This window comes from Manis javanica, chromosome 8, assembly GCF_040802235.1.
Source record: "Manis javanica isolate MJ-LG chromosome 8, MJ_LKY, whole genome shotgun sequence".
Taxonomy (NCBI): Eukaryota; Metazoa; Chordata; class Mammalia; order Pholidota; family Manidae; genus Manis; species Manis javanica.
Window position 1 is genome coordinate 101,989,254 of NC_133163.1, and position 13,007 is coordinate 102,002,260.

At 45.4% G+C, this 13,007-nt stretch overlaps 1 protein-coding gene across 1 annotated transcript in view; it reads right to left on the reverse strand.

Moving 5' to 3' along the window:
* GNB5 (G protein subunit beta 5) overlaps positions 1 to 13,007 on the reverse strand; it is a 40,837-nt gene extending 27,830 nt beyond the window's left edge. Inside the window, exon 1 of the mRNA XM_037021021.2 lies at positions 12,758 to 13,007. Coding sequence (XP_036876916.1) covers positions 12,758 to 12,869 — 112 coding nt within the window. The 5' untranslated portion in view covers positions 12,870 to 13,007. The remainder of the gene's footprint in view (positions 1 to 12,757) is intronic.

Consider the following 13,007-nt stretch of genomic DNA (forward strand, 5'->3'; position numbering starts at 1 on the left):
TTTGAAATTTCACATTGATATTATTGCTGCTTCCCCCAATTCAGCATTAGGACAACCATAGCTATTTATTTAATGTCCCTTTACAAAAAAAAAGATGACTCACCTACCCAAAATAGGTCCTTCCTTACATAATGTGAATCTGAACACATTCCAACTATTAATTAGTTCTTCTCACTACATTTTCCCTTCCCACATATAGATTCATTCCCAACCCACTCCATCCTGTTTCTATCTGTCAAAGCCCACATTGGTTGAATTAAAGAGTTTAAAAAAATGAATACCATAAAGTTAAAAAAAACACCTCAAAATGAGCCAGGGAGATCCATTCAGGGCAGGTGTGGCTCCTTGTCCTCTGAGGGACAATGCTTCCAGAATTTAATTTTTTTTAAAGAAATGAAAACACCCAACTGATTTCTATAATAAGAATGTACTAGAATCTAATAGCCCATTAGGAAATCCCTTGGGAAGGTAAGCGCAGGAGGACGAGGTGCTGTCTTGCTCCCCCTCCTTAGCGTAACTAGAGCAGAGCGTCCAGGCACCCAGCGCTGGGTTCAGGCTGCCTGGGTCCAAGGCCCACTCTGCCACAGGTGAGCTATGCAACCGGAGCATGCTGCTTACACTCCTGCCTCATGGCATTGTTGGGACGATTACTCAAGCCTGGCACACAGTGGGTACTGGGTATTTGTTCAAAGAATAAATGAAATACTTAGTATTTATTAAATTTCATTCAGTTGTAGCAATCCTAAGCAGCAGTTTTTGGTGGCCCAACATAACTTTTAAGCCCCTTCCCCCTTTTCCTGTACTTCTCCCTATCCCTCCATCTATCACCTCTGCTTCGGCTGCCAGGTGGTTCCTCAATTTACCACGGCAAACTCCCTGGCACTGGGGTGGGATGCACATTTGTTTCTTGATCCAAGGAATCAGGATCCTCAGGGCAGAGCTGGGGACCCTGCCATTTCCAAAGCTTGCCAGGTGAGTTATGCCCACTACAGGTGGAAGTAGAGACAACTCTGAGATGGCTCAGAAAGAAGGCTTCTTGGACAAGGGGGTGAGCCAGAAAAGGGGAGGATTCCATAATCTGTGGTTGAGAAACTGGTGATGTCTGAAACACAAAAAAGGCAATTCAAAAAGGAGCTGGTTGGAAATAAAGATGGGAAGTGCTCTTTTCTGATGAATGAAGAGCAGGTGGGGAATCAGTAGAAACTGAAAGTCGTGGCGGGAATTCCAGAGGGGGATAGAACTGGACATAGAGGCCAATATATGTCTACTGCTTTGTTTCTAGAACCCCTACTATATGCCAAGCGCTGTGCCAGATGCTTGGGTACAGAAAAGAAGGAAAGAATAAGACAGTCCCTTTTCTAAGTCCACAGTCTGCAGGAGGCAGACAGGTCACCACAGAAGTACTAACTGCCGTGTGGCAGGAAGGTGGCTATAGATGCATAGGGGAGCAGAGGGTAGCATGACTGACTGCTGGCAGGTGCGGCTATCACAGGAGACATCACAGGAACCTGCTTATGAAGGATGCATAGGAGTTGGAGTAAAGGAGAGGGGAGGCGGGAAGCTGGCCTCTTGATATGTATTTTTGTTTGTTGTTGGGTAAAATGGACCTCATCCACAGTGGTGTTCTGAGATTTAACTGGGAAAACAAATTCAAGTGCCTAACAGGTGTCTGGTAGGCCAGGAATCAAGGACATAGACTTGGAGTACTAGGGACTGGGGACTGCAAAATCAGAAACAACTAACCTGGAAGAGAGAGGGGTTTTGAAATGGAAGGGCCATGAAAGCTAGAGATGGTGTTTAGACCATCAGTATGGGAGAGTGGGAGAGGAGATTACAGACAGGGAGAGGGTTTTTTTCCCTTCACTTCTTTTAATATAATTATAGAAGTAAATGCATGCCTACTGAAAATAATTAGAAAATAGAAATATATGATCACTTTTAATTCTCTTTTAGCCTGACTATTCTTAACATTTGGTGTCTTATCTTTCCAGACCTTTTCACTGCATATGTGTACACATATCCATGTGTGTGAGCAGATAATACTCCACGTGCAATTCTGGGAGCTTGTTTGGTCACCTGATATATTTATGGATGTCTTTTCATGTCAAATATCATTGCCATTTTAAAGGACAGCATAACATTCCATTGCATGGATATACCATGACCCAAAAATTCCCTACAAGCAGACACTTTGCTCCAGGGCTGCCATGATACCCTTGCACTGCTGTACCTTCTTAGGTGAATTCCAATGCGTGGCACTGCTGAATCAAAGAGAAAGCACACTTTTGAAGGGTTTGAATATGTGTTGCCAAAAGCACCATTTATTGCCTATCTCCCGGGGAACAGGTGCTGGGCCGAGAGATTTACACACAGCTTGAGGACAGTCTTTACCTCCACTTACAGAGAAGGAAACTGAAGCTCAGAATGGCTAAGGACCTTATGCACACACACTCAACAAGTTTTGCGGAGCACGGTCCCTGGGCACCCTGTGCAGGGCACCAGAGCGCGGGGCTGACCCTGTGCCTGGTGCCTGTAGTCCGGCCGCAGTGAGGAGCAGTGGCTTTTCAGACTTCCATCTGAGGCTGCACAAGCCCTTCTCCCTCATGCTCCCCTACTTTCCTTCACAGACAAAAAGCCTCCTAGAAGCCCACCGAAGGAACTAGAGCAGAGCTGAGCTGGTGCACAGTTGAGGGAGGACACTTTGTGCCTACTGGTCCCCGAGGTCCAGAAGCAAGTGTGCAGGCCAGCGAGCTGCGCCGACCCTCTCACTTCTCAGAAGAGGGGGAGGAGGCCTGTGGCGGGGGCACAACAAATGTTTTCTTGAGCCTGTGCCCTCCTCTGTAAAACAGGGGGTGGTGACTTTATCTAGATGGGTCCTTGAAAATACTCTGTAATGCTGGTTTCAGCAAAGATCAACTTTTCATCAAAATATGACTTCCTCTTAACTTTCAGGGAATAATTTTGCTATTTATGTTGTCACTTGTGCACATGAACCTGAAGTAAAATGTACAGTGTGCAGTCAGTACACATGATTCCAAACCACACTAATTTCATAAAGTGAAAATAAACAGCAGAATCCTTCTCATCACTCTATAGGACCATGAAAAAAGTGACACGAGTGTGGACAAGTCTCAAATTTCCCTGAAAACGAACCATGTGAGCATCTTGGGAAATACAGAAGATAAGTTCAAAGATGAGTGAGATGGCTTCAATGAGAAAACAATGATTTAAAAAATGATCTTGAGAGAGGACTCGAAATGGTGGCATTAGAGGTGAGACAGAGAACTCCTCCCAAAACCACAAATAGCATGAAAATATAGTCAATTGACACAATTAACCCTAAAACAGCAACAGGAAAGAAGGCTGCAGACTGCACACAGACCTCACAAACAGAGCAGAGCTCCCGAAACAGGGTCAGGAACGAAGGCCTTAATCCGGCAGGACCTGAGCCCTTCCTGCACCCCAGCTAACCTGCACAAGGAAGAGAAACAGTGCGGGGGGGGGGGGGGGGGGGGGGGGGGCTGCGGAGGGAGGGGGCGGAGGCCTAGGACTGCTGAACACCCGGCCCTGGAGCTCTGCTTTGGGAGCAGAAACCTACCTTGTGTGGTGCTCTGGAGGTTGAGGAGCTCGGACAGGTAGAGTGCTGGAGAGACTGACACTCCAGCCGTTTGTGGAGGATGGGACCCACACCCGGCCGCTCTGCGACGTGGGAAAGGCGGGCGGTCTGCTAAGCTTCCTAGCAGCAACAGGGCTGCTGAAGGGACGGGGTTTGTGCGGAGCTTGCTGTGCGGGGGAGGGAGAGCTGGACGAGGTTGTCTGGGTGCGCTCCGCCCAGCTGCTTGGGAACTTTGAGGAGCTTCAGGCGCTCCATCCCCCTGGCTGCCTGCTCAGCTCCGAGGACCCCATGGTGACACGCAGCCTGCTGCGCCTCCCTCCTAGCCTGCCGGCACCGGCTCTCAAACTGGCAGTCACTGTGCTGGCATCAGGCCAGTCGGAGGATAGCCCCGCATGTTACAGCTGGAGATGCCGAGCACAGAGGCTTACACCTGTGTGCTCGGCCCACTGGCTCAGACACTGCAGACAGGCACCGCAGACGGGAATCAGGAAACAGACCTTTCCACCCCTCAGGCACCAGCTCTGCTTCCCTATGACCCCCAGCCTCACTCTAGGGGCTGAGCAGCTCCAGAGACTGGAGCTTCTGGGCACTAGTGGGCACCACACAGAAATAGGAAATGTCCTAAGAACATGGTTCAGACCAAAATCTCACAAACTCCAGAAAAAGGGACAAATGAAACTGAACTCACCAATCTGCCTGAAAGAGAATCCAAAATAAAAATCATAAACATGCTTATGGAGGTACAGAAAAATATTCAAGAACTCAGGAATGAATTTAAGAAATTCCATATCTGAAATTAAACATACAATGGAGGGATTTAAAAGCAGATTAGATGTAGTAGAAGAGACAGTGAATGGAATAGAAATTAGAGAACAGGAATACAAAGAAGCTGAGGCACAGAGAGGAAAAAGCATCTCTAAGAATGAAATTATATTGAGAGAACTGTGTGACCAATCCAAATGGAACAATATTCGCATTATAGGGGTACCAGAAGAAGAAGAAGAGAGAAAAAGGGATAAAAGTGTCATTGAGGAGGTAATTGCTGAAAACTTCCCCAATCTGGGGAAGGAGATAGTCTCTCAAGCCATGGAGGTGCACAGATCTCCCAACACAAGGGACCCAAGGAAGACAACATCAAGACATATAATAACTAAAATGGCAAAGATCAAGGATAAAGACAGACTTTTAAAAGCAGCTAGAGAGAGAAAAAATATCACATACAAAGGAAAACCCATCAGGCTATCAACAGACTTCTCAGCAGAAACCTTACAGGCAAGAAGGGAGTGGCGTGATATATTTAATGCAATGACACAGAAAGGCCTTGAACCAAGGATAATCTACCCAGCAAGGTCATCATTTAAATTTGAAGGAGGGATTGAACAATTTTCAGATAAGAAAAAGCTGAGGGAATTTACTTCCCACAAACCACTTCTACAGTGCATTTTGGAGGGACTCCTATAGATGGAAGTATTCCAAGGGCTAAACAGATGTCACCCAAGGAATAGACAAAGAGTACAGAATATGATTTATAACATACAAAGAATGGAGGAGGAAGAAAAAGGAGGGGAAAAAAAAAAGAACCATTAGGTTGTGTTTGTAATAGCACATGAAAGTGGAGCCTGCTGTATTTATCAGGAGCTGTCTGTCACTTTGGAAAATGACTCTCAAGAGGCAAGACCACTCATGGAACTCTCCTCATCGTTCATCGCCCTCCTGCATCAGCTCACTTGGGCAGTGGTCACATGTCCAGAGAACCTACGAGCAGAGTCTCACATCAGCTCATCTGCTGTCTTCTAGGGTTGTAACATCCAAGCACTTACATTTTGAAATGTACACTATTTTATTAAAATTACCTTTCCTTTTTCTTAAAAATAAAAATCTTGAATCACCTTCTAAATTTTGCACCAATATAGTCTTTTGATGGCCACTATTTGGTAGATCAAAGGAGTCAGGGAGGAAGAATCATCCAAAGCTAATTTTTAAAAACTCATTCCATCTGACTCTACCCCAAGGCAGAATCGGGTGGGAGGTATATAAAACCATTGAATACCTGGAGGGAAGGAAAACATCTACAATCACATTACCTCACTTGCATTTGTCAGAGATTTTTGAATTGCCCCCACACCATACATTAGCCACAGGAGAAAAACCTATGCTAAATTTCCCAGTTAAAAGTTAGAAGGGTTAAGCTATGGCACAGCCTATAAGATGGACTACTATATGGTTCCATATATATAATTTTTATATACTGATATTAAATAATAACAATTTTTAAATACTGATATTAAAAAGAACTACAAAATGCTATTTAGTCATCCTGTTAAAACTGTTCAAACTATCTAGTACAATCCCAAGGGTGCTTATAAATATGGACACATATACAACAAACAAAAAACAAATAATCCAATTAAAAAATGGGCAGAGGAACTGAACAGACAGGTCTCCAAAAAAGAAATACAGATGGCCAACAGACACATGAAAAGATGCTCCACATCGCTAATTATCAGAGAAATGCAAATTAAAACCACAATGAGGTATCACCTCACACCAGTAAGGATGGCTACCATCCAAAAGACAAACAACAACAAATGTTGGCGAGGTTGTGGAGAAAGGGGAACCCTCCTACACTGCTGGTGGGAATGTAAATTAGTTCAACCATTGTGGAAAGCAGTATGGAGGTTCCTCAAAATGCTCAAAATAGACTTACCATTTGACTCAGGAATTCCACTCCTAGGAATTTACCCTAAGAACGCAGCAATCAAGTTTTAGAAAGACAGATGCACCCCTATGTTTATCGCAGCACTAGTTACAATAGCCAAGAAATGGAAGCAACCTAAGTGTCCATCAGTAGATGAATGGATAAAGAAGATGTGGTACATATACACAATGGAATATTACTCAGCCATAAGAAGAGGGCAAATCCTACCATTTGCAGCAACATGGATGGAGCTGGAGGGTATTATGCTCAGGGAAATAAGCCAAGCAGAGAAAGAGAAATACCAAATGATTTCACTCATCTGAGGAATATAAGAACAAAGGAAAAACTGAAGGAACAAAACAGCAGCGGAATTACAGAACCCAAAAATGGACTAACAGGTACCAAAGGGAAAGGGACTGGGGAGGATGGGTGGGCAGGGAGGGATAAGGGGGGGGAGAAAAAAGGGGGTATTAAGATTAGCATGCATGGGGGGGAGGGAGAAAGGGGAGGGGTGTACAACACAGAGAGGACAAGTACTGATTCTACAACATTTTGCTATGCTGATGGACAGTGACTGTAATGTGGTTTATAGGGGGGACCTGGTATAGGGGAGAGCCTAGTAAACATAGTATTCTTCATGTAAGTGTAGATTAAAGATTAAAGAAAAAAAAAAGAAAGAAAGAAAGAAAAGGGGGATTACTCCTTGATAGGATAAAACTAATGGTAAATCAAAGATTAATGCATGCTTTAAATATCCTTAATTTTGATCACTTAAAGGGTATCAGATGATTGGCTATAGAGGTACACTTTTCTGATAATATTACTTTCTCTTAATAAAAAAAAAAAGCAGTTCCTGTGTGGTGACCTCCAATGAGTTCTACACAATGGCATAAAGGGCATATGAAAGTGTGGGCAAAGGGTCTGTTTGTTTTTATACAGAAGATCAAAGCCTAATTGGCTACCCAGAAAATGAACTAAGATACGATATGAAGAAGAACTTCCAACATCAGCACTCTCTGGAAGACTCATACCAGAAGATGATCATCAAAAAACCTCCACAAAGATCCAGGCGATGCTGCAGTTGTAGCTGCATCCATCCCACCATTTCCTGGACTTGCCATTGGAATGAAGAAGGAGATATCTAAGCTGGCCTGTGCATACAGTAAAACAACAAATTTGACTGGATCTATACTGTTGGAACTCAACCAAGAATTAGGAGAAGTGCAAGTTGTAGTGCTCCAAAATCTTACAACTACAGACTATCTACGGTTAAAAGAACATATGGGATGTGAACAGTTCCCAGAAATGGGTTGCTTTAATTTGTCTGATTTCTCTCAGACTGTTCAAGTACAGTTGGACAATATCCATCATATCATAGACAAATTTTCACAAATGCCTAGGGTGCCTAACTGGTTTTCTTGGCTTCACTGGAGATAGCTGGTAATTATAGATCTGCTTTGTTTATGTAACTGTATTCCTATTATGTTAATAGGTGTGCGCAATTTAGTTAGTAGTTCAAAACCTATACATGCTTAAGTTACTCTACAAGAAGATATGTCAAAGAAATAATTAATCCTCCCATGTTTTCTTCCGTCTGCTACCTCTATAGCTTTTCTTCTTCCTTCCTAATTACAACCCTTAAATAGAATTTGTGCCTCATATCGAATTTACCGAGTATCGTAATTCCTCCAAGTGGTAAAGATACCTCAAGACAAATGCTGGGCATAGAAGCCACAGGGCATAAATCTGCAAAGAAGTAAGAAGCTAACCTTTTCAAACAATATGGCTTCTCTCTCACTTACCAACTTTACATCTCCCTGTATGGCCTGGGAAGATGACTGGTTAGCCAGAGATGGGTAAGATTCCTCAAGGAAGGAACAACCTAAGATAGGCACAGTCACAGGGGGGCCATCAGGTGAGAAATTGGGGATCAACAGAGGTGAGGCTTAGAACCTCACCCCCACCCCCATTTTGAGAGAAATCTTCCGTATCCATGGATGTTTTGTTGCCCTTGTCTAGCTTGGATTAATACTTAGTCTATAGGGAAACACCTGATCATCTACATTTGCCCTCTTACAGCACTAAACTATGTTTTCTACCTTTATCTTTGCATCTACCTACCACTTCGGCATTTTATTTAAAAAAAAAAAAATAATAATAATAATAAGGGAGAAATGTGGGATTCACATATAAATCAAGTATAAAAATCAAAGGAATATCCATATTTGATATAGTTCATAATGCGTGATCAAAACCGAAAGTTTCTGTGATGACTGCCCTTGTACTGTTCACCATGTAAGAACTTATTCACTATGTAAGAATTTGTTCACCATGTAAGAACTTGTTCATTATGCTTCAGAAGATTGGAGACTGTTGAGAATTAGGCTTGGGGTTGATTAATGATTGTACACTGAGTCCCCTATACAGAATTTTATTGTTGTTAACAACCATTTGATCAATAAATATGAGAGATGCCCTCTCAAAAAAAAAAATGGACACATATAGAAATATAAGTTAGGAAATGCATAAAAATATTAAATGTGGCTTTCTGTAGGGGTTATGGATGACTTATTTTTGTCTATATTTCTAAATTTGCTACAGTGGGCATTAGTTCACTATGACAGTATTCTAGACACCTTTGCATTAGCTATCTCGTATAATTATCAATGAAGAGCAAAAGGTAGGGGAGAGGAAATGAAATGCAGATTTCTTTCTGCTCCCTCAATGGTTGTAGGTGCATGTGGAAGATGACTCTGTATGGAAACTCACTTCTATAAGCATGTAGTATCCTGCCACAGATTTAATGCATATACAAGTATTTCTTCTGAAGTTAGTAAGATCATATTATACACACTCTTTGGCACCTTGCTTTTTTTTTCCTCACTTAATATTGACACCTTTTCATACATACACATGAATTTACCTTTTTTCCCCCCTTTTAAATGTAGATCTCAACTTTCTGAGACATGGTCCAGTATGGCAAGAAGGAGCGCTATACTAGGAGCCTGAATCCTGGTATCTGCTCTCCATTCTCTCTAGAGTAGCTGCAGAACCTCAGAGAATCCTTTAACCCTTCCCTGGATCTTAGCTGCTTCCTCATCCATAAGAGGATGGGTTGTTGGGAGAAGACAACTTTTTGTGCCTGAAGACTAAGAATGAAGCAGATGACTCCTCTAGTTTTAAGAGCTGTGTGATAGGTCCTCCAAAGATGACCATGTGCTGATCCCCAGAACCTGTGACTATGTCAGCTGACATGGCAAGAGGGCCTTGCAGATGTGATCAGGTTAAGGATCATGAGACGGGAAGATGATCCTGGGTTATTCAGGGGAGCTCAATGTAATCACAAGGGCCAAAGATGGAGTTGTGATGACAGGAACGAGGTTGGTGTGACATGGGGCCACAAGCCAAGGAATGCAGGCAGCCTCTAGAAGCTGGAAGAGGCAAAGATTTAACTCCCCACTAAAGTCTCCAGAAGGAATGGAGTCCTGCTGACCCATTTTAGACTTCTGACCTCCAGAGCTGTAAAAGAATAAACTCTATGTTGCTTTCAGCCACCATGTTTGTGGAAATCTGTACAACAGCAATCAGCAACTTTCACAAGCCATATTCCTAATGCCTGAGAATCCAGTGAGGGGGCATTCACCTATGGTAGAAGGTAAGGAGAAGGCAGTAAGTAGGAAGCTCTGGAGGAGTAAGGGGAAAAGGGGCACAGAGCCTGGGGCTGTGGAGTTCGATGCAGGCTCATACAGGTCACCCATATAAGCCAGTTCTTATATTTAATGTTGGCCAAGGGTCTAACTTGGGGATGAGAGCCTAACAGAATGGTCACTGGTCTGAGGGCCAAAGGGACAAGAGCAGAAAAAAATCAAGTTCTGGAGATGGGTAAAGTTCACTTTTCCTCCAAATTTATGTTCTACAGTTTTGTTGTATTAACTTCTTAAAGACAAAATTTGGGCAAGTCAGAGGTAATAGAAGGCTGAGCAGTCGTCCCAGTTTCCCCAGGAATGGAGGATTTCCCAGAATATAGGACCTTCCATTTTAAAAACGAGAGTTTCAGGCAAACTTGGATGACTCAGTCACCTTGGTTTATGGCCTAGAGAGGTCTCCCTGAATAGGGTAGGGGCTACAGGGCCATCTGTATAACACCAAATGCAAAGCCGTGTAAGCTCGGGAAGGGGCTGAGAGACCAGCAGAGAGAAGAGCCCACTGATCTGGGACGGCGAAGATCTCCGCGGGAGACTGTGGTCAGAGGAAGAAGAGCAGTTCGAGTGCTAACAAGACCCCAGGGGGCTGAGACGGAGTGAGGCGCCAGCGTGTTAGGAGGGTCACCCTCAGGGACCCTGAAGACACCAGGGATGGGGCAGGGTTTAGGGTAAAAAGCAAGGCTCAAGCCATGCGCCAAAGTCCTTAAGAAATGAGGGATCCTGGCTGGGAGGTCAGAGGACAGCGGCAGGGAGGAGGGGAAGAAGGAGGTCAGCTGACTGACAGGCGCCTCAAATAGGCAAGCGTTTTATGTGGGAGTGGAGGAGCAGCGGTGTAGAAGCTGCAGAGGAAATAAAGGGTACATGACCACAACTCAAAGATTCTGACTTATACACAGGTGGGGATAGATCCTTCCACTGTGGCCTCTGAGGGCACTGCAGCCTTGGCAGGACAGGGGTTCCTTGCTGAAAACCGCATCTTGACTATCTCTCTGCCTTAAGGCAATTTACAAATTTCAGAAAAGGCTGAAAATATCACAGTGGACAGTCTGCACCGTTGTGTAAGAAAATTTCTACAGAACCCCCTCTTGCAGAGAGTACAAAGGGGTTCAGCAAACAAAAAACCCAAAAAACTGAACTGAGGCTAGGCTGGAGGTCTGACGGCCCCGGCCGATGGCCACCACTTAGGAGCTAAGCCCTGCCTCCGTTTCCTTATGTAAAATGAAGAAATCAGATGGCCCGCCCTGAGGCATTAAACCACACTTAGAGCATTGTCATGATCATCTGCAGGGTACAGGCATTTGCAAAGGGAAATGGGGCTGACCCTGTCCTTGCCCCCAGTATCCAGGCCTTACTTCTCCCCTGGTAAAACAACCCAACTTTATTTGGGGTCAATGTGCCCAGCTCAGTTCTCCCTTTCCCAGCCTTCCCAATAGCCATGTGACCTACTTCTGGCCAATGAAGTGTAAACAGAAATCTGTTGGGGAGAAAGAAGTTATTGGGAAAAACTTTTGCTTTCGTGATAAAGAAAAACAGACTTGTGCCCACAGTCCCCCCTTTTCCTACCCTGGATACAGAGGTTGATGTTTGGAGCTGTGGTAATCACATTATAATCATGGGGGTACCCGCAATGGCACAATGGACAGCTGATCTAAATAAAGTTGGTGGTGACCTATCCTTGTTCTTATTGTGTAAGAAAAATAACTCCTAATTTGCTTAACTACTTTATTTGGGGTTTATAGGTAATAATTGTAACCGGACATATTTGTGAATGATATAGGGGCTTAGCCTGCTTGCTATGTAAAGGAGGTCCCTACAAAAGCACAGCACACTGCAGATTCAGATTATCTGCCTCTATCAAGTGATTTTTCAAAGAATCACGTGCTAAAGGACCTAGCATGAACCCTATTTTTCTTTTCCAAACAGAATTTAAAGGGGGTGGCACCAAATCAGAAATGCAGGAGCACAGTGCCTAGGTGGGAGGACACCAGGGGGAGGCCATGATCAGCAAAGGCAGCTGCCACCCTCACAGCTGAAAAGTACGCAGCTAAGGCCGCTCCCCCAAGCCTCCCCCAAGCCCAAGCGCTGCCGGGGATAAGCCATCTGACCGAGTAAAGGGAAATTGACCCCGCCAAGAGTCCTTCAACCCGGCGGTTTACCTGCTCACTCATAAAAATCACAAAGCCGGTTCTGAATAATGGCAGCGGCCAATAACATACGTTTATTTAAGATTGTTAGTGTTCTTTGCTGCCAAGCACACTGCATCCATCCGAAAGCTTCTTTAACAACCTTAAATGAACTAAATGGATAGATTGGGTAAGTGCCTCTGCTTCCCTTCCCCCACCCAGCTCTACGCCCCCAAGTAAGGGGACAATTGTAAAAATAAGCTTTTAAATCTGATCTGGTTCCTTGTAAAAGCAAAACCGATAAAAGACACAACGTGGAGAAGGCCAAATGATTCAGGAACAAAACGGGAGTATATCCCAGGCCGCGCCCACACGGGCTCCCTCCGTTGCCACCACGGCCCCCGCCACCGCGCTCCGATTGGGGAGGGCAGGGCTGCGCTCAGTTTGCATCTTGCCGGCAGGTGACGGAGGGATCTGGCACCGCGGCCCTTGGCTGGGACCCCACCCGGCGCCCGCCACCCGGGCCCAGGCCGCCCCCTCTCCCGCGAGCCGGGCGCCCGTCTCGCTCCCTCGGGCCGCCTCCCGGCGCGCAGCCCCCGCCCCGGCCCGCACTCACGCTCCACGTCGTGCAGCTTGGCCCGCTCCTCCTCCAGTTTGCCCTTGAGGCTCTCGGCCTCGCTCTTCAGCGACGCCAGCGTCTCCTTCTCGTGCAGCGCGTCGGTTGCCATCTTCGCGCGGGGACGCGGCGGGGAGGGAAGCGGGGAGCGGAGATGCGAGTGAGCGGCGGCGGCGGCGGCGGCGGCGGGGGCCGGCGGGCGAGCGGGCGCCCAGCGGCCACGGGCACAGCTCCACCGCGGTCTCCCCCG